This window comes from Coregonus clupeaformis, chromosome 29, assembly GCF_020615455.1.
Source record: "Coregonus clupeaformis isolate EN_2021a chromosome 29, ASM2061545v1, whole genome shotgun sequence".
NCBI lineage: Eukaryota > Metazoa > Chordata > Actinopteri > Salmoniformes > Salmonidae > Coregonus > Coregonus clupeaformis.
The window spans coordinates 45023271-45050937 of NC_059220.1; the positions used below are offsets into that span (position 1 = coordinate 45023271).

The following is a 27667-nucleotide window of genomic DNA, read 5'->3' on the forward strand; positions in this document are numbered from 1 at the left end:
TTCTCCAGCAAATAACTGACCTCATCCCTCATTATCTTTCTTTTAGAGACGTTGACACGATAAGCATGTTGCTTGATAGGTGCAGCGTTTCCAACATTAATTTCATGTTCTAACACATTTGTGCATGTAGGAACATCATTAAAAAGACATGGAAAGCTGTGTAATAGTCTCACAATATCATCCGACTGTCCGTCCGTCCGTTAAATGAATCAGGCTTGACGGGAGAGACAGCAGCATCTCTGAATTGGGCAATCTAGCACACTGCTGCTGAGTATTGCGCAACTCCAAACCATCTCCGTCCACATCATTAACATGACCTCCCACTACAGCCGTAGCAGCAATAGAGACAGCCGATTCGGCCAGTTTCTCTGGACTGTCTATCTGAGTGACGGGTCTGGTATGGTTTGTCTTCAACATGTTAACGTGGCACACACGAGATTGGCGTTTTCTATCAGGAGTCTGTATCACGTAGTCAGTTTCACTTAGTTTCTTTTCAATTACATAAGGACCAGAGAAACGGGCTGACAATGACGCTCCTGGCACAGGCAACAATACAAGAACTTGGTCACCTGACTGCAGTGAACGAGAAACAGCCTGTGTGTCAGTGTCGTTTCATCCGTCTCTGTGAGGAAGACAGCGCTTCCTTTGCTAGAGCACAGGCACCATGTAGGCGCTCACGAAAGCGACTAACGTAGTCCAACACATTTTCTTTCACACACAACTCTTGTGATAAAAACGGATCCTTAAGGACTTTCATAGGTCCTCTCATGGTGTGTCCAAACACCAGTTCAGCTGGGCTGAGCCCTAAGGATTCCTGTACTGTCTCACGGACAGCAAACAAAACTAGAGGAACTCCCTGATCCCAATCCTTCTCAGATTCCAAGCAATATTTACGGAGCATAGACTTCAGTGTCTGATGCCAACGTTCAAGCGCACCCTGAGACTCTGGGTGATATGTGCTTGACACACGGTGTGTAACTGACAAGGATTTTAACACTTGTTTGAAAAGTTTAGAAAGGAAATTCATACCCTGATCAGTTTGTACCACCTTAGGTAACCCAAAAGTTGAGAAGAATTTGATCAACGCTTTACTCACCACCGGAGCAGTAATCCGTCGCAGAGGAATGGCCTCTGGGTACCTGGTGGCCACACACATAATCGTCAACATAAACTGGTTACCAGATTTTGTCTTTGGTAATGGTCCAACACAATCAACCATCACATGTTCGAATGGTTCACCTATGGCCGGTATGGGACAAAGAGGCGCGGGAGGAATAACCTGGTTCGGTTTCCCAGTTACTTGACAGGTGTGGCAAGTCCGACAGAACTGAGCCACATCTTGTTTTAAACCAGGCCAAAAGAAATGTCGCAAAACTCGATCATAAGTCTTGGTGACTCCCAGATGTCCGGACCACTGGTGATCATGAGCGAGGGATAAAACATTTTGTCGAAAGGCTGTAGGAATCACTATTTGGTAAACAGCATTCCAATCTCCGCCAGCGTCAACATGGGATGTCCATTTACGCATGAGGAGATTACCATCAATGAAGTACGCCATGTTTTTCTTCTTTAGCTCCTCCTCTGAGACAACACTAGAAAAACATTTAGCCAGGCTAATGTCAACCTTCTGGTTAGCAATCAGCTGCTCACGAGTGACTGGTAACTGTATTGCCTCAGCAACAAGTTCCACATCCTTCTTCCTTTCTCTGGGCTGTTGGTCAGACTGCACCAGCTTACCAGAGGTAGCACCCGAGCTATCCTCTGTGTCACACTCTCTGAATAGAATCGTGTTCGACAAATCTATCACGTCACCCACTTGTCGTGCTTGAGCACGTGTGACAGCACAAGCGGGGAACACATCTGGATAACCCTGTGCCAGCTCCTCAGAGAGAGACTGGTCACTTTTATCCAATACCTCCAATACGGGTATCACCTTTCCTCCGGCAATATCGTTGCCCATTATAAATGTCACACCTTTTACTGGCAACATAGGACGTACTCCAACTCTGAACAATCCACTGACTAACTCAGAGTGTACGTTCACAAAGTGCAATGGCACGGGGACGAATCCCATTTCAATTCCTTGTACTAACACACTGGAACCACAATATGTATTATTGGACAAGGGCAACACATCAGATAGTATGAACGACTGTGCCACACCAGTATCTCTGAGGATTCTAACTGGACGCTGAGACGCTTCGTCATCTGATATGGAAACAAACCCCTCAAAAATGAACGGTTCATAACTGTGATCTGGGACTGGGACAGGGACTTTCAAACCACATTCACTATGAGGCCTCTGTCTTGATTCCGGCCTTACAACCGTACGAATCAGCCCAACACCCGTTGGCGGCCTGGCGTGCTGAGGCATCCCCTGTTTGCGTTTTAGCAGAAAGCAATCATTAACCATATGTCCCACCTTATGACAATAGAAACAGTGACGCACATCTTTTGGGCGTGCTGGATGTACTGCTGGTCGACTAGGACAAAAAGTTAACAACTCTGCGGCCCTGCTCTCCGTACGAGCCGAAAACACGCTCTTATGCGTCAACACAAACTCGTCTGCCAATACAGATGCTTCCGACAGTGAGGATACTTTCTGTTCGTTCAGATAAACTACAATGCGTTCGGGTAAGCAATTTTTAAACTCTTCTAACAAGATTAACTCCCGTAGAGAGTTAAAATCAGTTACCTTACTAGCACTGTGCCATTTGTCAAACAGATTTCCTTTGTCTCTAGCAAACTCAACATAAGTCTGAGTAGAAGCCTTTTTATGAGACCTAAATCTCTGTCGATATGCCTCAGGAACCAGCTCATAGGCACGAAGAACAGTAGCTTTGACCACATCATAATTCAAGCTGTCTTCAAGAGGTAGCGCTGACAGAACCTCTTGGGCTTTACCTGTTAATTTACACTGAAGTAATAGGCACCATACCTCTTCGGGCCATTTCAATGCTACTGCTATACGTTCAAAAACACTGAAATAGGAATCAACCTCTGACTCCCTAAACACAGGTACCAAGGTGATCTGTCTACTAATATCAAAAGTAGCAGATGCCACAGCTGGTGCGGACAGCTCACTAGAAGACATAGTATGAGGAGAGACTAACCTCGCTGTTTCTGCCTCTAGTTCCATTTTACGCATCTCCAGTTCCATCTTACGCGTCTCCAGTTCCTGATCAAGCCTAATTTGAGCCTAATCCATCCTGGCATCACTGTCAGTCAGTGGGGAGAGTGGGTCAAAACGGGGCAATGTGGCTTGAGCCTTAGCCTCGTCCTCAGACACCGACGGGCTTACAGGAGCAGCAGCCACATCCCCTACAGGAGCAGCAGACTCAGGCGGCGGTAACTCAAGCACTCGCTCGTTCAACAATATCTCTAACACTGCTTTCCTAACTTCTGCTTTCACTAAAACCCTTGATATGGGTACAGAAAAGTGGTCAGCCAAAGCCTGTAGATCCACTCTACGGCAATTCTCAAAACCCTCCCACGTAGGGTTTTCCAAAAATGCATCCAACTCAAAAGTTGCCATCCTAAACTAGCAACACGAGCCGACGAATACTGAACACAAAAAAAACAGGTAGTTACAGCTGCCAAGCTCAACACTGAACCAGACACTAACTAATTTGCATGAGTATCAATGAGATATATCCCGGACGAGCCCCCACATTATGTTACGAACCCCGTGGCTTTGAACGTCTAGGGTGGATGGACAAGAGACCCGTAACATAATTCATGCAAATTAGTATCGTGACATGAAACAGTGAGAACAAAAACTACACGACAACCATAAACTACCGTCAAACATAAAAGGTTTCTTTTTGAACATACGGTAAAGGTTTGGGAAAAAGGGCTGAGCAGGACCCAAGAAATGAAACAATAGTGTAAAAAAAACCTAAACTGATCTTGCCTGCCTCAAGAACCGCTAAGCTACTGCTAATCATACAAAAATAAAGTGGGTGGTCCGCTCAGGTCTAACTAGTGTTTTTAGACAGTTTTCTTCCTACGGGTAATGTATGCCCAAGGGCAACTTGCTTAAATTCCCCTTTTCCCAGAAACACACAACAAAGTTACCAAACAGAGTAACCAGCAAATGAGTGAGTACACAAAACACAGGACACCACAGTATCCATACTCACATACTGAAAATAGTATTCTCTCAACAAACACAACTGACTGGCTTTTAAACAATGGGATGTGTGATTGACAAACCAGAAACAGGTGGTGCAATGCAGAGGAATGTCCACTGATTGGTCCACCTCAGCAATCAGCAGACACCCCAACGACCACCAATCAGGAACATACAGGACACCTGTGATTAGGGCAGAAGGAGAGGAAAAACACAAAAAGACACAGGATACCTGTATCCGTAACAGTTTCAATGTGACTTTCATGGTTTTTCCTTTTAAGGCAAAGTTGGGGTTCATAAAGTAAGAAAAGTGAAGTGCCCTATCAAAACTTTCATCAGTCTCTTTGCTAAAACTCTCATTTTGTATAGTCTTAATGACAAACACTATTTAAGATGCCTTGGGAAAATCATAATTCATCATATTCCCTGAGGTGTTTTTGGTAAATTAGGTTTTAGCTTGAAATCCCCCCTTCTCATGGCTCCTTTTAAGCTTGTCCATGTGGCTATTGCTCTTGTGATAGATCCCGTATCAACAGCCAGCCATTTCTCAATGGTGCACCCACAGTCTGGTGTTGCTTGATGCATTTATTTTCTTATTATGCTGACAACCTTTATGTTAATTTCCAGTCTTGAAAAAGAAAACATTGCATCGTTGAGCATTAATTGTTTAGAAATAGAAAGAGCTGAAAGCTCTTCGTCCAGAAAGTAGTTTGTTTTATTTTTCATAGTAGGGAAGCAATATATAGGTAAACATGTTTTCTATACAATATAATGCATGTCAAATCATTTTAGTTGGGCATCTAATTGAGGTACAGTACATTCTGTTTCATTCCATAGTAGCTCTGTGACTTAATCATAACACAGACAGATCATCCCCTTACTAAGGGAGGGAGAGAGTGGACAATATATTTTTTATATATCCCATTTAGCCTATTCTCTGACTACTTATTCCAGCCACTAAGCTCATGATAGAGTGGGTAACACACATGCACTGTATGCTCATAAAGTACTGATGTCGAGTGTATTATGTCTCTCTCTGGTCTTAGTAGAGACAGAAGTGCAAAATGCAATGAGAATGCACCTATAACGACACAGGATGAGACCCAGATGCAGATGGTTCGAGTCTCTGATATGTATTAAAATACAAGGGGCAGGTCGAGGACAGGCAGAAGTTCGTAAACCAGGTCTGAGTCCGAAAGGTACAGGGCGGCAGGCAGGCTGGAGGTCAGGGCAGGCTGAATGGTCTGGCAGGCGGGCTCAGTGTCAGGGCAGGCTGAATGGTCTGGCAGGCAGGCTCAGTGTCAGGGAAGGCTGAATGGTATGGCAGGCGGGCTCAGTGTCAGGGCAGGCTAAATGGTATGGCAGGCGGGCTCAGTGTCAGGGCAGGCTGAATGGTATGGCAGGCGGGCTCAGTGTCAGGGCAGGCTGAATGGTATGGCAGGCGGGCTTAGTGTCAGGGAAGGCTGAATGGTATGGCAGGCGGGCTCAGTGTCAGGGAAGGCTGAATAGTATGGCAGGCGGGCTCAGTGTCAGGGCAGGCTGAATGGTATGGCAGGCGGGCTCAGTGTCAGGGAAGGCTGAATGGTATGGCAGGTGGGCTCAGTGTCAGGGAAGGCTGAATGGTATGGCAGGCGGGTTCAGTGTTAGCGCAGGCAGAAAAGGTCTGAACCGGGAGGACTAGAAAACGGACTAGGAAAAAACAGGAGTATGGAACAACACGCTGGTAGGCTTGACGAGACAAGACGAACTGGCAACCAGCAGACAGAAAACACCGGTATAAATACACAGGGGATAATGGAAACAAATGGGAGACACCTGGTGGGGGGTGGAGACAAGCACAAGACAGGTGAAACAGATCAGGGTGTGACAGCACCTGTATTTTATCTATCCCAAGCTAGACATTGCTTTTATAATTATACTTCTCAGCCAGGTCCTATTGAAATGGAGAACAGATATTCCTTAGATAAGTTATCAGCTCATGTCTTACCCCACCTTATCTGTTTAATTCAATTAGACTTGAATTGAAATGGAAAGAGATAATTTGACTTTGAAGATGCCACAATGTATGCCAACATTGTTATCTTGACCATAGTTTCATTTCCATCTCATTACTAAGAAGGTAAACAAACAGGAAAGGTAGCATTTTTCAGTGAGGAGGTTGTGTGTTTCTAAACATTATCGCTAGGTATTTTCTTTCCTAATCACCATCTCCTAGAGTGAAGGCTAGGCTACATCAAAGCTTCAGTGAACTCCCAGAGTACTGTGGTGTGTGGGTGGTAGAGGGCTGGATTGATTGTTTCCAGATTGACCAGAGTAATCAATAGGTCATGATCACACACATACTGCCGCAACTCCACTCAGTTGATTTGAACTGTTATACAATCATTGTCCACCACAGGTGATTTTAACTTAACGAAACATGAATGATCCTCTGACTGTATAGGCTAATGTGTGTTAACCTCAACACTTTCCAGTCGTAACCTAGAAATCATTGTTGAGGCCAATCTAATAAAAGCAGATCAAATGTAGTTTACGAAAGATCAATCATGAAGGCTGGTCTGAATGCTCGTTTAACTTCATCCGGGAAGCATAACATCATTCACTTTTGTTTCCTATTCTACGGGCATAGTGGGAATGAATACAAACATCATCATCCTCAGCATAGCATCTTGTTGCTTCTCTTCTTTCCTATTAGCCATGTGTGGAACGTCCTTCACCTACAGTATTTACCTTACAGCCTATAAGCACGGCACAATAATGCACATTCCTCACACTTGCTGTTTAACCTATGGGCTCACTCTTGCAATTAGCACCTTCCTCTTTCTCAATCAATGGGTGTAATTCTTGGGATGTATTTATACTGTATGTCAACTTACCCCTGTTCTCTCACTTGCTGTTTTTTGGTAACAGTTTTCAATAACCATCCACCTCACCACCACCAGCAGCTATAATAATCTTAAGGCCCGTCATGTGGGGGGGTTCGATGCCAGCAGCCCTGCATAGGGCTACCTGCTATCACATCATCTGGCTCCGAGGATCTTCCCTCGGAAACGAGGTCATTCCCCAAACTATTTAATAAAATGTCACATTGCAGTCCGTCTTTGTTGTTCATTCAGTTAAGCCTGTACTCGATTGAACAGCAGGGACAAATGCACCTAAATAGCAAGCAGAAAATAGCCACTCAGTGTTGGGTCCCCATTACAGAGCCAACCCTGTCCTGTGTAATTGAACATAATGTTTTTTTATGAGTCCATTCTCTGATCATCATTCACCATCATTTATAAAGAAGTGCTCTTCAATGTGACGCTGCAGGCACTGACTGGACAGATACGGAAGCAATGAAATGATCGTTTGGTGGCGAGTCGTTTGGTTGAGACTTTGTCACGACCCAAGTGGGAGCGTAGTAAACGATCCTTTCTCCCGGGTTGCTCTATAAATTATAGTTTAAAAAAGAGAAGCAGTAATGAAATTGATGCAGGTTGTGGCATGGAATTGCCGCCCAGCAAGGTAGAAATAATAGGCTACCTCCATGATGCATAGCCTAACCCGGGAAATTACGTTTCCTTTCGAGGTGTGGGACCGGACCTACTGGATACAGTTTTTCACAACAACAACAAAAATCAGGTTGCCTTGGCAATGTAAGTGGCCAATATTGAGCATCAGAAAGCTACAAATGAATGAAAAATCATGAATGGTTGTCTCTTTCAGTTGAGGCAAGACTAAATGTGAGTTTTCTTGGAACAGCCCAATGAGAAGTCATAAGGAGTAATAGTGCAGAACAGGACTTTACCACACATTGTACAGATGTAATGCTTATAGTGATGGCAATTTCAGGAGCAAAGATACCCATACATACTACAGTCATGATGCCAGTTTGACTGAATTTGTATAGTCAATTACTCTCTCTCTCTCTCTCTCTCTCTCTCTCTCTCTCTCTCTCTCTCTCTCTCTCTCTCTCTCTCTCCAGATGCAGAAGCTGAAGCGCTCCCTTTCCTTCAAAACCAAGAGCATGCGCAGTAAGAGCGCAGACAATTTCTTCCAGCGCAACAACAGTAACGCCAAGCTGTCGACAGAGCTGCTCTCGGACAACAGCAGCATCACGGGCCAAATGAGCGTCATCGGGGTTACGGTGGCCCATCCTGTCCACCATGCCCCCCCTCGCTCAACCTCCAACCTGGTGATCTCTAATGCGCCCCCGGCCATCCCATGTGCCCCCCCTTCCTTGGTCTACTCCCCGGGACGCCACCCCCTCGACATCGACCCCACCGGACACGGCTTCATGGAGCACATCTTCAAGAAGCCCACCTTCTGCGACATCTGCAACCACATGATCGTAGGTAATGGTCACCCTTCCAACCCAAACAAACATTTGCACCGTATTGTATTGCAGAAAACATCAATGCAGATGATCTGGAAGGTGTCACTTATCCAGTGACTCTCGTTGATGTTTTGAAATGCTCCTCTGTAATTACTGCATATGATATTCCAATGATTAAGAGAAAGCATTGTTATGAAACCACCCCTTTCTCTGTGGGCTGTAGGTCTATCCATAAAAATGTGTCAGGGGTTCACAAGTGTCATACTGTATCCACTAGCTTCATTCCCATAGTGGATACAGTGGATACCTCCCGAGTGGCGCAGTGGTCTCTAGCTGTGTCACTAGAGATCCTGGTTCGAATCCAGGCTCTGTCGTAGCCGGCCGTGACCGGGAGACCCATGGGGCGGCGCACAATTGGCCCAGCGTCGTCCAGGGTAGGGGAGGGAATGGCCGGCAGGGATGTAGCTCAGTTGGTAGAGCATGGCATTTGCAACGCCAGGGTTGTTGATTCGTTTCCTACGGGGGGCCAGTATGAAAAAAATTAAAAATGTATGCACTCACTAAAAACTGTAAGTCGCTCTGGATAAGAGCGTCTGCTAAATGACGTAAATGTAAAAAAATGTAAATGTAACCATAGGGACGTAAATGTAATTTTTTTTAAATGTAACCATAGGGACAGTGGAAATGTGTCGGAGCTGTCCAGGAGCTGCAGCATGAACAGGGTGCTTAGTGAAAGAGGTCAGTCGGTCTCTCTGTGTCTGACAGGCAGCACAGATCCATATGGCGGTCCCCAAACAGATGCTCCACCTTCCCTGCCCCCTTGTTAGGCACCATGCAGGCAGGGACCACTGGGAGCTTATGTAACAAGGTAGTAACGAGGGTCGCTTCAGACCATCTGCTAAGCCAGTGTTTGACAGCCTCTCTGCTAGCCAATAAAACAAAACAGACGGTAGGTAAGGACCACGTGCTTTTGGTGTTGTTTGATGTGTTGGGGAGATGGGATTACCAGGGGATTTGTTTCCTCTCTGAGTTTTTGAGAACAATAGTGCTTTATTATTATGTAAAAAGTGCTTTGTTATTTTGTATGTCTGTACATAGATTGAGAAGTGGACTTAGTAGATTTCACTGAAGATTTCAATGAACCCAATATTTTTTCTTTCAACACTCATATATGAGTTCTGGACACTTTTTGTTTACTGTATTATCACAAAGGTGACATGAACTTCTAGAGGTTATCATGAAAGTGTATAAACCATGAATGAGCTGTCTGGTCTTTTTAATGCATGGAATGCCCATTCCCCATAGCTCATAGCCCATAGCCAGTGACACATATCGAGTGGCGCTGTGCTGCTCACAATTTGTCCAGCTCTGATGAGAGCATGTTTGATGGTCAACACTGAGACCGCTCCTGAGCTGTGGTGGGAGAGGTCAGCTGATAGCCAAATGAGAGAGAGAGAGCGAGAGAGACTGTTTAATGAGCCCAGGTGGAAGGAGCGTTGGCTGAGGTTCAGCCCAGATGTCTATCTGTCATACTGAGACTTAGTCAGAGAGTCACAGAATGGCAGCCAGAGATGCTATGCATCAATTAAGGGGCCTGATGAACTTTCCTCAGCGATCAATGCATCTCTAATGCCTATCTAGACTGTAGAAAGTTGGAAAGTAAGTGCGGGTAAGTAAGTAAGTAAATTAGAAGACCTGTTGAGAATTTTCTGCCAGGAGTCAACAACAACCTTTTTGCACTTTTTGCTTTTGTTGCATAAAATATTTCAGAAAAGACCACGCTATACTCTCTAGCACTCTCTCTCCCCCTCTCTCCCTCTCTCTCTCTCTAAAGGTGATATTATTTTTCTGACTGGCCCCAAGCACTTGAAAGATGTCTTGTGCGTTGCACCCTCAAATTTTGATGGAAATTAGCTTCAGTCGACGAAGGCTTTTCAAAAAGCCATTTAATTGACTAGAAGGCTCCTTGTGTTCCGCGGATGTAGGCTGTCTTATTGAACGTGATGGGAACTCCACAGCAGATGGGTTGCCTCTGATTGAGCACTGCACGTTACTCGGTTATTGATTAAAGGGCCTTGCTGCAAATGACCTATTAAATAATAGTCTACCTTGTTACTGGGGAGTGAATAGGAGAGCTATAGGAGGGTGACAGAGGGTGGAAAGTAATTTACTGTTGAAAATAGGTTATAAATAATCGTCCAGCTTTTACTCAATGCCTCGATATGAATAATATTCTAGCCGTAAGCTGTATGTATGCGTGTGTGTAAGAGTATTTAACTAACAAACTTTGATTTATACAGCTTATAAGGCATGTATGGAGGCTCGTTATGTGCGGGTTGACTCATAACGCGCAGTCCCCGCAGTTAATCCACGGGGTGGACGGGTTTAGGGTCAATAAATATTGTGGGGCTAAAGGGCGGGTGGGTGGCGGACGGTTTGAAAAAAGAGAAACAATACCTTTAAAAATCCATAAATGTATACTTATTGTGCAATTTACATAGGCTACATTGAGGTTTTTCTTTAATTACTTTAGGCTATCTGGTATTAGTGCATAAGCCTAAACTTCAGGGTTTAATTGTACGTGCGCTAAATAGCCTACACAGCTAATCGCCAAATAATGATTTTGGGAAGGGCAGAAAAAGTTAACGTCAAACCACGGATGCAAAAAGGACATTGTCGAAGTTTTAATTCAATTAGACAAAAGCTGCGAAAGGAGAGTTGAAAATAAGGAGAAGGGAGGTCCAGAAAAGTAATGTTTGGGAAAAATTTGGTGAAGTGGTAAAAGAGGATGATAGCAGTGCCGGCTATGTTATGTGTGATGATTGTGAGGCTCTATACAAATTCAACAGTCACAAGATGGGACTTCAAATAGGCCTATGGCATGTCAAGGGAACTATAGCCTACTGTTTAGATGGGTTAAATGGAAACTGAAATCTGGACATTGACTAACCAGAATAAACTCAAATTTTTTGGCAAACTCCAAAGTCCTCTGATAATACTAGTCCCGTGCGAATTGAAATCCCTGTGTTTTGAGAGAAATGTTTGAGTTTGACAGGTGATGCTCGCGGTTTGACCAAGAAAACAATAACTGATTCGATAAATTGAATGAAGTGCTGCGCATAGCCTATATATGAAGGGCCTTTCACAGTGAATTATTTTGTTTATATGTTTTGTGCGAATGAATTGAACATCGCCAAATGCATCATAAAAAAATATTGCGCCTCTGGAATAACGGACATTCTGGGGTAATAAATACATAACCAACGCTCTCTAGTAATACTAGTCCAGTGCGAATAGGGCTATAGCCTTAATAATAACTCCTGCAGAATTAAGCATTTCTTGCTGTAAAATTATATACCAAATGTATGCAAAATTTTGACTTGGGAACAAGAGTGGAGAAATATGATTTATTTACTTCTGCATCTTGAGAGAATGCAATGCTCAGTTAGATACCATCTGTAGAGGTGCTATATTCATCATAAACGCATCATAAAAGCTGATAGTATTTCAACCACATAAAATATGCATCGAAGCTGAACTGAAATCTTATCAGAAACACGTTGGGTCGTTTTCACAGCTTTCTTTTTCCTTACAACCGGTCAAACTGATGTAATTTGGTAATTTTGCACAGAAAATCTTTCCCGTTTATTTGTTTGTTTTATTGTATTTTCTCTCCAGTCCCTAAACGTCTTTGCTCCGCGAAAGATGACAGAGAAAACTTCACCGATGTCAACTAGATTGAAGCATTCGTTCTGTCTATCTATTACATTATTCTGTTGAGTAAGGGTTTATTTAGTCTTCTAGGGCAAATTATAATGACAAAAGAGAAGCTACATGTATCTAATTATAAACAAGTTGACTAACAAATAGCCTACCAAAATGTCGGACATTATAAGCAGAAACATATCTAAATCAGGCAACAACAAGAAATGCTACACCCTGTCAAAAAATTGTTCTGCAGTCTTTAACTGTAGCCTATAGCGCATTTTCATTTCATCACATATAGTCGGGCGGTTGCGGATGGCTTATTAGCAATTGCGGGCGGGTGCGAGTGAACAAACCGCTGACCCTCGCACTGCTAATGGAGGCGTTATTGCTCCAGGAAAGAAATAGGGAAATATAAAACAACACCATTCTAAGCCAAGAGTTCAAAGAATAGCACCTGCTTAAATCTACAGTGCCTTCAGAAAGTATTCATACCCCTTGACTTGTTCCACATTTTGTTGTGTTACAGCCTGATTTCAAAATGGATTAAATAAATGTTTTCTCTCATCCATCTACACACAATTCCCCATAATGACAAAATGAAAACATGTTTTTAGATATTTTAGCAAGTGTGTTGAAAATGAAATACAGAAATATCAAATTTACATAAGTATTCACACCCCTGAGTCAAAACTTTCTAGAAGCACCTTTGGCGGCGATTACAGCTTTGAGTCATCTTGGGTATGTCTGTATCAATTTGCACATCTGGATTTGGGGATTATCTCCCATTCTTACTTGCAGACTTTCTCAAGCTCTGTTAAATTAGATGGGCAGCGGCAGTGAACAGCAATCTTCAAATCATTCCACAGATGTTCAATGAGATTCAATTCTGGGCTTTGGCTGGGCCACTCAAGGACTTTTACATTCTTCTTCTGAAGCCATTCTAGCGTTGCTTTGGCTGTATGCTTGGGGTCATTGTCCTGTTGGAACGTTAATCTTCGCTCCAGTCTACGGTCGTTTGCACTCTGAAGCAGGATCTCATCAAGATTTGCCTGTATTTGGCTCCATTCGTTGTTCCTTCTATCCTTACCAGTCTCCCAGTCCCTGCCGCTGAAAAGCATCCCCATAGCATGATGCTGCCACAACCATGCTTCACGGTAGGGATTGTGTTAGACGAGTGATGAGCTGTGAGTGTTTTTTTCCAGACATAGCGCTTTGCATTCAGGCCAAAGAGTAAAATTTTTTGTCTCAACAGACCACAGAATATTTTGCCTTTGGTGCTCAGTCTTTCACGTGCCTTTTTGCAAACTCCAAGCGTGATGTTGTGTGCCTTTTTCTCAGGAGTGGCTTCCGTCTGGACACTCCCAGATTGGTGAAGTGCTGTAGAGACTGTTGTCCTTCTGGCAGGTTCTCCCATCTTGGCCAAGGAACTCTGTAGTTCTGTCAGAGTGGTCATTGGGTTCTTGGTCACCTACTGTAAGTCTACACCTCCCTTGGATTTCTTTACATTTTATTGTGTTACAAAGTGGGGTTGAAATGGATTGAATTGTCAGTTATTTGTCAACGATCTACACAAAATACTCTAATGTCAAATTGGAAGATATTTTTTTTAAGGTTAATGAAAAAGAAAACACTAATATACCTTGATTAGATAAGTATTCACCCCCCTGAGACAATACATGGTAGAAACACCTTTGGCAGCAAATACAGGTGTGAGTCTTATTGGGTATGTCTCATAAAAGCTTTGCACACCTGTATTGTGCAATATTTGACTATTATTCTTTTCAAAATTCTTCAAGCTCTGTCATGGTGTTGAGGATCATGTCTAGAAAGTAATTTTTAAGTCTTGCCATAGATTTTCAAGCAGATTTAAGTAAAAACTGTAACTTGGCCACTCAGGAATATTCACTTCTTGGTTAGCAACTCCAGTGTAGATTTGGTTTTGTGTTGTGGGTTATTGTCCTGCTGAAAGGTGAATTCCTCTCCCAGTGTCTGGTGTAAAGCAGACTGAAGCAGGTTTTCATGTAGGATTTTGCCTGTGCTTAGCTCCATTCCGTTTATTTTTATCCTGAAGAACTCCCCAGTCTTTGCCGATTTCAAGCATACCCATACTCGCGTCATCAGAGTGCGCAGCTGAACACTGTATGCTGGAAACACTCAGTTTGATGTTTCTGTTGTTTTTTGCATGGATTCTGCGACGCGGTTAGCTTTTAACAGCTAGGACCGCTATTTCTTGTCCCAGAATCCCACTTAACAGACAGGTTGAAGCCTGCTTGACAGAGCCGCTAACATTAGCTAGCTAAGCTGCTAGCTAAGCTCCTAGCTAAGCTCCTAGCCATCAAGCTAACGAAGTTAGTCCCAAATGAGTTGTGCAATGGAGCATTTTTTGTCTGGAGAAGTAAATAAACGTTTCCAGCGCTGTAGGAGCTGCATCTACTACGCTTTGTTTCGGGACAAGCTGGATCCCTCTGAGTTCCAATGCGGCAATTGTTTGCTTGCTGAGGATTATAGGATGGAAGTGGCTTCCTTGATCAAGCAGGTCGCCAGTCTACGTAAGAAACTGGGGAAAACGTAGAGTGGAATGTTTACCTTTTCTACACCGGTGGCTGGACGGAGTTCGCGCTTATTGGCTGCATCTCTGCCTTGCCATTTGTCGTTGTCCTAATGGCCAGTGTTGCCCGGAGTTCGTTCGCCAGGGGAGCCATCTCCTACCTCTCCTCCCCCATCTGATAGCGGAGTCGAAGGAGCACAGGAAGAGGAGCATGCCAATCAACGATGGTTGCATGTCACGAGCCGTGGAAGCCGAAGACAACGTCCTCCCGCAAAGCAGGTTACACTCCCAACGAGAGGCCCGGAGCGGATACAAACAATGAATAGTTTCGCCGCCCTGGAGCCTGATCTTCCTGCACCTTCGTTTAGGGTACCTGTGTCTGCGGACGCTGTGCCTACTCCTTCCCCTACAATTTAGAAGTCGACGTCGGCAACCTTCTGTCCTTGCTCTGGATCGAATGGGGCTTCTCCATCTGTCAGAGGCCTGCACCAGGCGCCGGGAGCTACGGGCTCAAGTTATCCTGCCTCTCGCCTGTCCTTCTGGGAGTGGGAGTGGGCAGATTTCCTCGTCCTTCTCGCCAGCCATGATTTTGGGCAGCTCCATGGCAAGAAATGTCACTGTTCCTGGTGCAAAAACACTGTCCTATCCCGGAGCTCTAGTAAATTACATTACTAAGCTGCTCCCAAATGTTCTGCGCCAGGAAATGGAAATCGATTCTATCGTAGTCCATGTGGGTTTTAATTACATTATGAAGGACAGCTCGGAACAGTTGAAACTGGATTTTAAAGAGGTGATTGATTCTCTGCTAGACACTAATAAAAGACCCATCATATCTGGCCCTGTGCCCTCTCTGAATTGTGGCATTGAACGCTTTAGCAGGATTCTTTCTCTTCACAACTGCCCACGTGATTATTGCAGCTCAATGGGTGTAACCTTTGTTGAAAATGTCGATACCTTTTGGAAACAAAACACGTTTTATAAGGAGGATGGGATCCACCCAAATAAATTTGGTTCCTGGATCCTTTCACAGCATTATAAGGCTGCGTTGAGATAATGACTTATCAATGACCTAAGCCCAACTCAGTTAATCCCTACCATTGTGTCTCTGAGTTGTCATAATGTTTCAGCAAATGTACATTATCCCAGGGGCATTGGTAGACACAATGTAAGTAACCTAATTTATGTCCCCCTAACTGCCCTGAATGCCTCTGCTGATTTTACAGCTATTGTATGCAGTAATCATGTGCCTATGAACCAGAGTTATACTGTTAGCACTGAGGCGGTGTGCCCTAGTAGGAAGTCCACTGTGTGCAGCTCATTAACATAAATAACATGAGCATGTCTACTTCTGCTAAGCTTCCCAGTAAAGCAATGACAACAATCAAGCATCCCAGAAAAGTGCTCAAAATAGCCCATGTTAACATATGTAGCTTAAGAAACAAGATTCATGAAATCAATAACTTGCTAGTAACAGATGACATTCATATTCTGACTATCTCTGAAACTCACTTAGATAATACCTTTAATGATACAGTGGTAGCAAAACATGGTTATAATGTCTACATAAAATACAGAAATACCGATGGTGGAAGTGTTTCTGTTTATATTCAGAAACACATTCCTGTAAAGCTTAGATAGGATCCCATGTTCATCTGCCTCACCTAAAGCCCTAACAGTCAGTATCTGGATAACATGTGTGAACTGCTTGTTAATGTATGTGATATCAACAGAGGTGTATTTTCTGGGTGATTTTTTAATATTGACTCGCTTTCATCAAGCTGCCCACTCAAGAAAAAGCTTCTAACTGTCAGGTTATCAGTCAACCGACCAGGGTAGTTACAAACAGCACAGGAATGAAATCATCAACATGTATTGATCACATCTTTACTAATGCTGCAGAAATGTGCTTTAAAGCAGTATCCATATCCATCGGATGTAGTGATCACAATATAGTAGCCATATCTAGGAAAACCAAAGTTACAAAGGCTGGGCCTAATATAGTGTGCAAGAGGTCATCAATAAGTTTTGTAGTGATTCCTATGTTTTTTTATGTAAATCATATTTGTTGGTATGTGGTGTGTAATGAGGAGCAACCAAATGCTGCACTTGACACATTTATGAAATTGCTTATTCCTGTTACTAATAAGCATGCACCCATTAAGAAAATGACTGTAAAAACTGTTAAATCCCAGTGGATTGATGAGGAATTGAAAAATTGTATGGTTGAGAGGGATGAGGCAAAAGGAATGGCAAATAAGTCTGGCTGCACAACCGATAGGCAAACGTACTGCAAATTGAGAAATCATGTGACTAAGCTGAATAAAAAGAAGAAAAAACTATACTATGAAACAAAGATAAATTATATAAAGAATGATAGTAAAAAGATTTGGAGCACCTTAAATACAATTTTGGGCAAAAAGGCAAACTCAGCTCCATCATTCATTAAATCAGATGGCTCATTCATCACAAAACCCACTGATATTGCCAATTACTTTAATTATTTTTTTACAGGCAAGATTAACAATATTAGGCATGACATGCCAGCAACAAACGCTGACACTACACATCCAAGTATAACTGATCAAATTATGAAAGACAAGCATTGTAATTTTGAATTCCGTAAAGCGAGTGTGGAAGAGGTTAAAACATTATTGTCTATCAACAATGACAACCTACTGGGGTCTGACAACTTGGATGGAAAATTACTGAGGATAATAGCAGATGATATTGCCACTCCTATTTGCCATATCTTCAATCTAAGGCTACTTGAAAGTGTGTGCCCTCAGGCCTGGAGGGAAGCAAAGGTAATTCCACTACCCAAGAATAGTAAAGCCCCCTTTACTGGCTCAAACAGCTGACCAATCAGCCTGTTACCAACCATTAGTAAACTTTTGGAAAAAATTGTGTTTGACCAGATACAATGCTATTTTACTGTAAACAAATTGACAACCATCTTTACGCACGCTTATAGGGAAGGACACTCAACAAGCACGGCCCTTACACAAATGACTGATGATTGGCTGAGAGAAATTGTTGATCAAAATATTGTGGGAGCTGTTTTGTTAAACTTCAGTGCGGCTTTTGACATTATCGATCCTAATCGGATGCTGGAAAAACGTACACTACCGTTCAAAAGTTTGGGGTCACTTAGAAATGTCCTTGTTTTCGAAAGAAAAACTTATTTTTTGTCCATTTAAAATAACATCAAATTGATTAGAAATACAGTCTAGACATTGTTAATGTTGTAAATGGCTATTGTAGCTGGAAACGGCTGATTTTTAATGGAATATCTACAGTGGGGGAAAAAAGTATTTAGTCAGCCACCAATTGTGCAAGTTCTCCCACTTATGAGAGAGGCCTGTAATTTTCATCATAGGTACACGTCAACGATGACAGACAAATTGAGAAAAAAACTTCCAGAAAATCACATTGTAGGATTTTTAATGAATTTATTTGCAAATTATGGTGGAAAATAAGTATTTGGTCAATAACAAAAGTTTCTCAATACTTTTATATACCCTTTGTTGGCAATGACACAGGTCAAACGTTTTCTGTAAGTCTTCACAAGGTTTTCACACACTATTGCTGGTATTTTGGCCCATTCCTCCATGCAGATCTCCTCTAGAGCAGTGATGTTTTGGGGCTGTCGCTGGGCAACACAGACTTTCAACTCCCTCCAAAGATTTTCTATGGGGTTGAGATCTGGAGACTGGCTAGGCCACTCCAGGACCTTGAAATGCTTCTTACGAAGCCACTCCTTCGTTGCCCGGGCGGTGTGTTTGGGATCATTGTCATGCTGAAATACCCAGCCACGTTTCATCTTCAATGCCCTTGCTGGTGGAAGGAGGTTTTCACTCAAAATCTCACGATACATGGCCCCATTCATTCTTTCCTTTACACGGATCAGTCGTCCTGGTCCCTTTGCAGAAAAACAGCCCCAAAGCATGGTGTTCTTTGGATGCAATTCAGCATTATTTGTCCTCCAAACACGACGAGTTGAGTTTTTACCAAAAAGTTATATTTTGGTTTCATCTGACCATATGACATTCTCCCAATCCTCTTCTGGATCATCCAAATGCACTCTAGTAAACTTCAGACGGGCCTGGACATGTACTGGCTTAAGCAGGGGGACACGTCTTGCACTGCAGGATTTGAGTCCCTGGCGGCGTAGTGTGTTACTGATGGTAGGCTTTGTTACTTTGGTCCCAGCTCTCTGCAGGTCATTCACTAGGTCCCCCCGTGTGGTTCTGGGATTTTTGCTCACCGTTCTTGTGATCATTTTGACCCCACGGGGTGAGATCTTGCGTGGAGCCCCAGATCGAGGGAGATTATCAGTGGTCTTGTATGTCTTCCATTTCCTAATAATTGCTCCCACAGTTGATTTCTTCAAACCAAGCTGCTTACCTATTGCAGATTCAGTCTTCCCAGCCTGGTGCAGGTCTACAATTTTGTTTCTGGTGTCCTTTGACAGCTCTTTGGTCTTGGCCATAGTGGAGTTTGGAGTGTGACTGTTTGAGGTTGTGGACAGGTGTCTTTTATACTGATAACAAGTTCAAACAGGTGCCATTAATACAGGTAACGAGTGGAGGACAGAGGAGCTCTTAAAGAAGAAGTTACAGGTCTGTGAGAGCCAGAAATCTTGCTTGTTTGTAGGTGACCAAATACTTTTTTTCCACCATAATTTGCAAATAAATTCATTAAAAATCCTACAATGTGATTTTTTTTTTTTTTTTTTTAATTTGTCTGTCATAGTTGACGTGTACCTATGATGAAAATTACAGGCCTCTCTCATCTTTTTAAGTGGAAGAACTTGCACAATTGGTGGCTGACTAAATACTTTTTTCCCCCACTGTACATAGGCGTACAGAGGCCCATTATCAGCAACCATCAGTCCTGTGTTCCAATGGCACGTTGTGTTTGCTAATTCAAGTTTATCATTTTAAAAGGCTAATTGATCATTAAATGAAAATCCTTTTGCAATTATGTTAGCACAGCTGAAAACTGTTGTGCTGATTTAAAGAAGCAATACAACTGGCCTTCTTGAAACTAGTTGAGTATCTGGAGCATCAGCAATTGTGGGTTCGATTACAGGCTCAAAATGGCCAGAAACAAATAACTTTGTTCTGAAACTCGTCAGTCTATTCTTGTTCTGAGAAATGAAGGCTATTCCATGCGAGAAATTGCCAAAAAACTGAAGATCTCGTACAACGCTGTGTACTACTCCCTTCACAGAACAGCACAAACTGGCTCTAACCAGAATAGAAAGAGGAGTGGGAGGCCCCGGTGCACAACTGAGCAAGAGGACAAATACATTAGCGTGTCTAGTTTGAGAAACAGACGCCTCACAGGTCCTCAACTGGCAGCTTCATTAAATAGTACCCGCAAAACACCAGTCTCAACGTCAACAGCGAAGAGGCGACTCCGGGATGCTCACCTTCTAGGCAGAGTTGCAAAGAAAAAGCCTTATCTCAGACTGGCCAATAAAAATAAAAGATTAAGATGGGCAGTCTGAGAGATGGCCTCCCACTCCTCTTTCTATTCTGGTTAGAGCCAGTTTGCGCTGTCAGCCAAGAGCGACAATGCCACCACAGCGTGATTGGATGCCATGGTGCCATCACTTCTCCTGATATAATCTGAAGCTTCTTGCCAACTCACCCCACCAGCCACCATTCACCACCATATGTCATTACCCAGCTGAAAGGGCAGTGGGGATGGCTTGTAAGATGGAAGTATCTAGGCACTTGGGCACCATGGCTCATCCTACAGTGGCTTGCGAAAGTATTCACCCCCCTTGGCATTTTTCCTATTTTGTTGCCTTACAACCTGGAACGGCTTTAGATGTGCCAAGTGAACCTGCAACCACAACACTTCAATAACACTTGACAATCTTCTCTAAGCATTACAGGGATATGGCTCTGGATATATACAGCAACACCTCCCCCATAAGCTTTTCTCTCTCTTCTATAGATGTTATATCCTTGTATTGCTATTGCTGTATCATCAAATGAATTATCTAAGTGAGTCTCAGAAATTGTTAATATATGAATGTTATCTGATGTTAGCAGGTTATTGATTTCATGAACCTTATTTCTAAGGCTACATATATTAATATGGGCTATTTTCAGCCCTTTCCTGGGTAGCTAATCAGAGATAGACATAATATGGAAAAGAGCAAACAAAGCAAGATATAAAAAGATACATTCAGCAGTCCATTAATCAGTTGGTGTGTGTAAGTGTGTGTGTGTGTGCTGTGGGGTTGAAGCTACGAACCCATAGGCTTGGCTCTCTCAACTCTTCCAGTCTTTTGGGAGGGAGGGTGGACAATGAGCCTGTCATAGCAGATGTAAGCAATGTCCCCACGCGCTATGTCAGCTTTCATGGCTGAGATAAGTTCTTTCCTCTTCTGGTGCACAGCTTCAGGATAGTCATCATTGAGCAAGATATACATTCCTCTCAAGTTCTTGGCTCTTTCCAGAACACCTACCTTGTCCTTGAACCTTAGGAACTTGACCACTATCGGCCTGAGCCTGTCACCTGGGCCGGTGGTGGGTTTCCAGTTCTGTGAGAGCGCTCCACCTCAATCTTCCTGTGGTCCATCTTCAATTTCTCCGAGATAATTTCCCTAACTTTGTCCTCAGATTCTGTCCAGGTCTCGTGGAGATTCTGCAATTCTGTCCACAACCATGTTGTTTCGCCTTGATTGTCCTTCGAGATAATCTGATTTCTCCGTCATTGTTATCATGGATTCACATACAGAACTGATGTCCTCTCTCAATGACTTACAGATTGCTGTCATCTTGCCGTTCTCCTGTTAAAACTAATCGAGCTGACCCTAGGGGAAATGCAAACTGTTCTTCAGGTCCTGGACACCTCTGGTCAGGTCATCCATTATTTTATTAGTTGACTCCACCAGTATTTGGACAAAACACTTGAAGCTATTTTCTTGTTGTTGTAACAACTGCTTGTAGAACTCTTTTTGGTTCGTTTAAAAGATCCTTCACCTGTGATAGAGACACCACTGTCCTCAACGGTACTCCCGCCGGCTTTGGTCTTCGTCATGGTAGCGACGTAGGTTACGCTGTTACTCCTCACAGTTCCAGACAGGGCAGGTCACAGGGAAGATTGGAAACAACAACAAACAGCAGGGGTCTAGACAGCCACAAGCCCGGGACAATCCGAGGTCCCAGCCACAATTGCTAACCGCGTCGTGGGCTGCGTTCAAGCACTCAAGAAAACCCTGCTAGCTTGATAGCTGCTACGCCAAATAGCTCCTCAGACACGGCCTTGGTCAGCAAGATCACTGGACAGCAGTGGAGGCTGCTGAGGGGAGGTCGGCTCATAATAATGGCTGGAATGGAGCAAATGGAATGGCATCAAACACATGGAAACCATGTGTTTCCCCAATTAATGTGCCACCAACCTCTTGTGCTGGACAGAGAGTAGCAGTCCCAGCAACTGATGCCAACCACGTCGCGGGATCCAAACTCAAAAGATAGCTACAGTGAGGGAAAAAAGTATTTGATCCCCTGCTGATTTTGTACGTTTGCCCACAGACAAAGAAATGATCAGTCTATAATTTCAATGGTAGGTTTATTTGAGCAGTGAGAGACAGAATAACAACAAAAAAATCCAGAAAAACGCATGTCAAAAATGTTATAAATTGATTTGCATTTTAATGAGGGAAATAAGTATTTGACCCCCTCTCAATCAGAAAGATTTCTGGCTCCCAGGTGTCTTTTATACAGGCAACGAGCTGAGATTAGGAGCACACTCTTAAAGGGAGTGCTCCTAATCTCAGTTTGTTACCTGTATAAAAGACACCTGTCCACAGAAGCAATCAATCAATCAGATTCCAAACTCTCCACCATGGCCAAGACCAAAGAGCTCTCCAAGGATGTCAGGGACAAGATTGTAGACCTACACAAGGCTGGAATGGGCTACAAGACCATCGCCAAGCAGCTTGGTGAGAAGGTGACAACAGTTGGTGCGATTATTCGCAAATGGAAGAAACAAAAAATAACTGTCAATCTCCCTCGGCCTGGGGCTCCATGCAAGATCTCACCTTGTGGAGTTGCAATGATCATGAGAACGGTGAGGAATCAGCCCAGAACTACACGGGAGGATCTTGTCAATGATCTCAAGGCAGCTGGGACCTTAGTCACAAAGAAAACAATTGGTAACACCCTACGCCGTGAAGGACTGAAATCCTGCAGCGCCCGCAAGGTCCCCCTGCTCAAGAAAGCACATATACATGCCCGTCTGAAGTTTGCCAATGAACATCTGAATGATTCAGAGGAGAACTGGGTGAAAGTGTTGTGGTCAGATGAGACCAAAATGGAGCTCTTTGGCATCAACTCAACTCGCTGTGTTTGGAGGAAGGGGAATGCTGGCTATGACCCCAAGAACACCATCCCCACTGTCAAACATGGAGGTGGAAACATTATGCTTTGGGGCTGTTTGTCTGCTAAGGGGACAGGACAACTTCACCGCATCAAAGGGACGATGGACGGGGCCATGTACCATCAAATCTTGGGTGAGAACCTCCTTCCCTCAGCCAGGGCATTGAAAATGGGTCGTGGATGGGTATTCCAGCATGACAATGACCCAAAACACACGGCCAAGGCAACAAAGGAGTGGCTCAAGAAGAGGCACATTAAGGTCCTGGAGTGGCCTAGCCAGTCTCCAGACCTTAATCCCATAGAAAATCTGTGGAGGGAGCTGAAGGTTCGAGTTGCCAAACATCAGCCTCAAAACCTTAATGACTTGGAGAAGATCTGCAAAGAGGAGTGGGACAAAATCCCTCCTGAGATGTGTGCAAACCAGGTGGCCAATTACAAGAAACGTCTGATCTCTGTGATTGCCAACAAGGGTTTTGCCACCAAGTACTAAGTCATGTTTTGCAGAGGGGTCAAATACTTATTTCCCTCATTAAAATGCAAATCAATTTATAACATTTTTGACATGCGTTTTTCTGGATTTTGTTGTTGTTATTCTGTCTCTCACTGTTCAAATAAACCTACCATTAATTATAGACTGATCATTTCTTTGTCAGTGGGCAAACGTACAAAATCAGCAGGGGATCAAATACTTTTTTCCCTCACTGTAGCTACTAAGAAACTTTTCAATACACTTTCAAAACAACAAACTTTCCAAAACAACAAACCAAGCTCTCCCTCGTTCCGCGTTCAACAGGAAGTGACGTGAGTGATCACTGTTTCATTGTCTCAAAATGGCCACACAGGTTTGCTATGCTGTCAATCAGGCACCCTAAGCTATCCGGATAGACATTGCAGTGATCACAATATATTGTGATCAAGGCCAGCCACAGTTTCCATTAAAGACGGTCATAAAGAGTACACAGTAAACGCAGTAAAAACGGTAATCCATGCCTTCCAAGTCATACTAGTATGAGTTCACTTTGTTGTAACCTTGACATTTGACATTAGCAGTAACCTAACCTTGTCCCCAGGCCTATGAAGTCTAGTGCACGAGACTATCAGTAACCTGACTTTGCTTGACCGAAATCTCTACAGGTGTAGGTTTATAGGGCTCAGGTTCCTCTCTGGTTACAGTTGCTGTTGGTTTGTTTGTTGCCTTGTTGTTGATTGTGATCTGACAAGGATCCTATTCCTCTGGTATCCATCTCAGTATCACTAACAACTACTGTTGTTGTCTATTAATGAGGCTTGGTCAAACAACACAGGACAGATTGCAGGATAAGAACCTAGCTTTTCCCTCTGGTTAAAGTTGTTTTGGACAGATGAGGGATGTGAAGTTGTGCTCAGTCATTCATGACCTGTTAAGACCCAGTCAAATGGAAAAATCAGTTATGATGATAATTGCGTCATCATTAACCTTTTTTATAGGTAGGTGCTCATAGATACTACTTTGTATGAAACTACAATATACAAATAGTTATTAAATGTATGCAGATATTCAATAAGTGTTACAACAATTTGAACTCATACTAGTATGGCTTGGAAGGCATTGATGACTGTTTTTACTGCGTTTACTGTGTACATATAGGACCATTTTTTTATGGGAACTGTTGCTCTTTGCCGTTTTGTTCATCCCTGCTCTTGAAGTTCTACATTTTAGGTGCTGGTACGCCAATGTAGTCCATACCGGTGTGCACCAGCTCAATTCAAGCACTGATGCGTTGAGAGTCACATGTCTACAAGTCATTAAGTAAGGATCATTTCAGTTTGACGAGGGGCAGAGACACAGAGCGTCTCATCAGTCTAGCCTGGACATGGCCTCTCCAAACTTGAGCTGTATATCTCATGTCAGCGCTCATCCTATGGATCAGGTTTTACTGCTGTAATTTGGGCCTGTATCACATCTCACCACTAATCCAGATTCCACTGTTAATTATGAATGATGGCTGTGCAGGAAGTCAACATGGACACTGATAGAACTCAAACAAACCAGGGCTCACTCTGCCTCGATGCGATGTGAAGGAATCGATCAGGCTTTTGTGTGTTCACATATTCGCACGCACACAGTGTCTGGGCTGCATGGGCTTGTGCTCATTGATTAATGAATTGCTGGAAGGAAATCGTTTTGCCAGACAAATGGCAAATGACAGTGGGGCTTCACCATGGCATATTTCTTACAGTCGAATAGGGAACTCATATGTTGCATTTTAACATCATTATGTGAGCACCATTGTCGATGGAATGAAATATCAGTTAGGTTTCATACAAACATGCTAGTGTAAAGTCTACTCTACAAAGCCAATCAATAACATGGGCAGAAAAGAGAGGGAAAGGGGTTGATAAGGAAGTGGTATAGACACAGACACCAGCTTGGGTGTGGACTGTGTGATAATAAAATCCAGTATTAAGGACATTTAGTTTAATCAGTGGTAGTTAACTGCAGTTTATCAGGCCAGCCACATGCTACATGTCATTAGCATGGTATATGTGGCTAGGATTTAAGCTATATCTTCATTCAAAAGTACTAACCTTCTATGTTAAATCTAATTGACCTCAGTGAAGCTGAAACGACCCTCTGCTCTGACATTCCAAGGGTCAAAGGTTGAAAATGAGAGCCCAGTGATAAGGTCCTCAGTGACAAATGTCTTTAAGAAAAAACTAACTTTATTTACAGACAGCCATAGCGTGCTGCTGATTCCCGACCCAAAAAATACCATTCATAAAAATGTGGCAGCCAGTCAGAAAGATGGTGCCAAGCATCTGCTATCATCACCAGGGCTCCTTCACCCAAACAATTCTCTCTCTTTCTCTCTCTCACTGTCTGTTTCATAACTTCCGAACGCAATTAAGCCTAATTAATCTTCATTTATGCCAACGTCTGTGACTCAAACATCAATGAAACGCGGCAGCTTAGACACAGAGACAGGAGGTATCATTCCGCATGGGGATTTTAAAAAATGTGTAGCCAGACTAGGGGAAAGATTTTGAATGTGAATGGAAGCGCATCTAGACACTGAGGAAAAGAGTATTAGAGTAAGTTGGGTCCAATTTAATCAAAGTTTGAGAGGAAGTTTGGGGTAAATGGTTTGGGGTTGAGGGAGGTCATATTTGTTCCCTTTGTTTATTGAAGACTTGATTTAATTACCTTAGCCAGACGGACAAGTCTAGATAAGTCTGGTCCACTGCACTCTCAAGGTGAACGCTGCTGTGGCTCAGATTGACAGCACTGCAAATGGGCAATGTCTTAGTAGTACTTAGTAGCAATGACTGTGATTACAACAGAATGATAGTTAACTAACCTGTCCTCAATTCCTCTGCATGTAGGCTGGTGAAAGCAATCATGACATGACATGGTAGTTGTGATTGAATCCCCTTTCTTATGTCATGGAAAATGCTGAGTGAATTGAGTCATGAAATTGTACTGTGTCATGGAAAATGTGGAATGAATTGTGTTTTGGAATTATATTCTGCCATGGGAATTGCCGAATGGACTGTGTAATGGAAAATGTAAATTCAGCCAAATAATTTATGAACACATCACATAACTTTGATGTCTCTTTAAAGATTATTGAAATGGACTTCATGTTGTCCTTTTTCAACAGGCACCACCTCCAAGCATGTGGTGATGCTGGCAGGCAACACAGCCAAGCATGGCCTTCGCTGCAAAGCCTGCAAGATGAGCATCCACCACAAGTGTGAAAAAGGAGTGGGATCGCAACGCTGCCAAGGCAAGCTGGTAAGAGCCTCAACATCGTCACAAAATGTAATATACACTGAACAAAAATGTAAATGCAACATGTAAATAAATGTTGGTCCCATGTTTCATGAGCTGAAATAAAATATCCCAAGCATATTTCTCTAAAATGTTGTTCACAAATTTGTTTACATCCCTTTTAGTGTGCATTTCTCCTTTGCCAAAATAATCCATTCACCTGACAGGTGTGGCATATCAAGAAGATGATTAAACAGCATGATCATTACACAGGTGCACCTTGTGCTTGGGACAATAAGGCCACTCTAAAATGTGCAGTTTTGTCACACAACACAATGCCACAGATGTCTCAAGTTTTGAGGGAGCGTGCAATTGGCATGCTGACTGCAGCAATGTCCAACAGAGCTGTTGCCAGATAATTGAATGTTCATTTCTCTACCATAAGCCGCCTCAAATGTCGTTTTAGAGAATTTGGCAGTACGTCCAATCAGCCTCACAACCGCAGACCATGTGTATGGCATCGTGTGGGCGAGCAGTTTGCTGATGTCAACATTGTGAACAGAGTGCCCCATGGTGGCAGTGGGGTTATGGTATGGGCAGGCATAACGAACACAATTGCATTTTATCGATGGCAATTTGAATGCACAGACGTACCGTGACGAGATCCTGAGGCCCATTGTCGTGCCATTCATCCGCTGCCCGCATCACCTTGTGTTTCAGCATGATAATGTACGGCCCCATGTTGCAAGGATCTGTACACAATTCCTGGAAGCTGAAAATGTCCCAGTTCTTCCATGGCCTGCATACTCAC

The 27667-nt window shown here is 43.2% G+C and overlaps 1 protein-coding gene across 1 annotated transcript in view; it reads left to right on the forward strand.

Moving 5' to 3' along the window:
• The window catches only part of LOC121545115 (SH3 and cysteine-rich domain-containing protein-like), a 57324-nt gene that overhangs the window by 8750 nt on the left and 20907 nt on the right, over positions 1 to 27667 (forward strand). Inside the window, exons 2-3 of the mRNA XM_041855515.1 lie at positions 8100 to 8469; positions 26747 to 26880. Of these exons, the coding sequence (XP_041711449.1) occupies positions 8100 to 8469; positions 26747 to 26880 (504 nt within the window). The remainder of the gene's footprint in view (positions 1 to 8099; positions 8470 to 26746; positions 26881 to 27667) is intronic.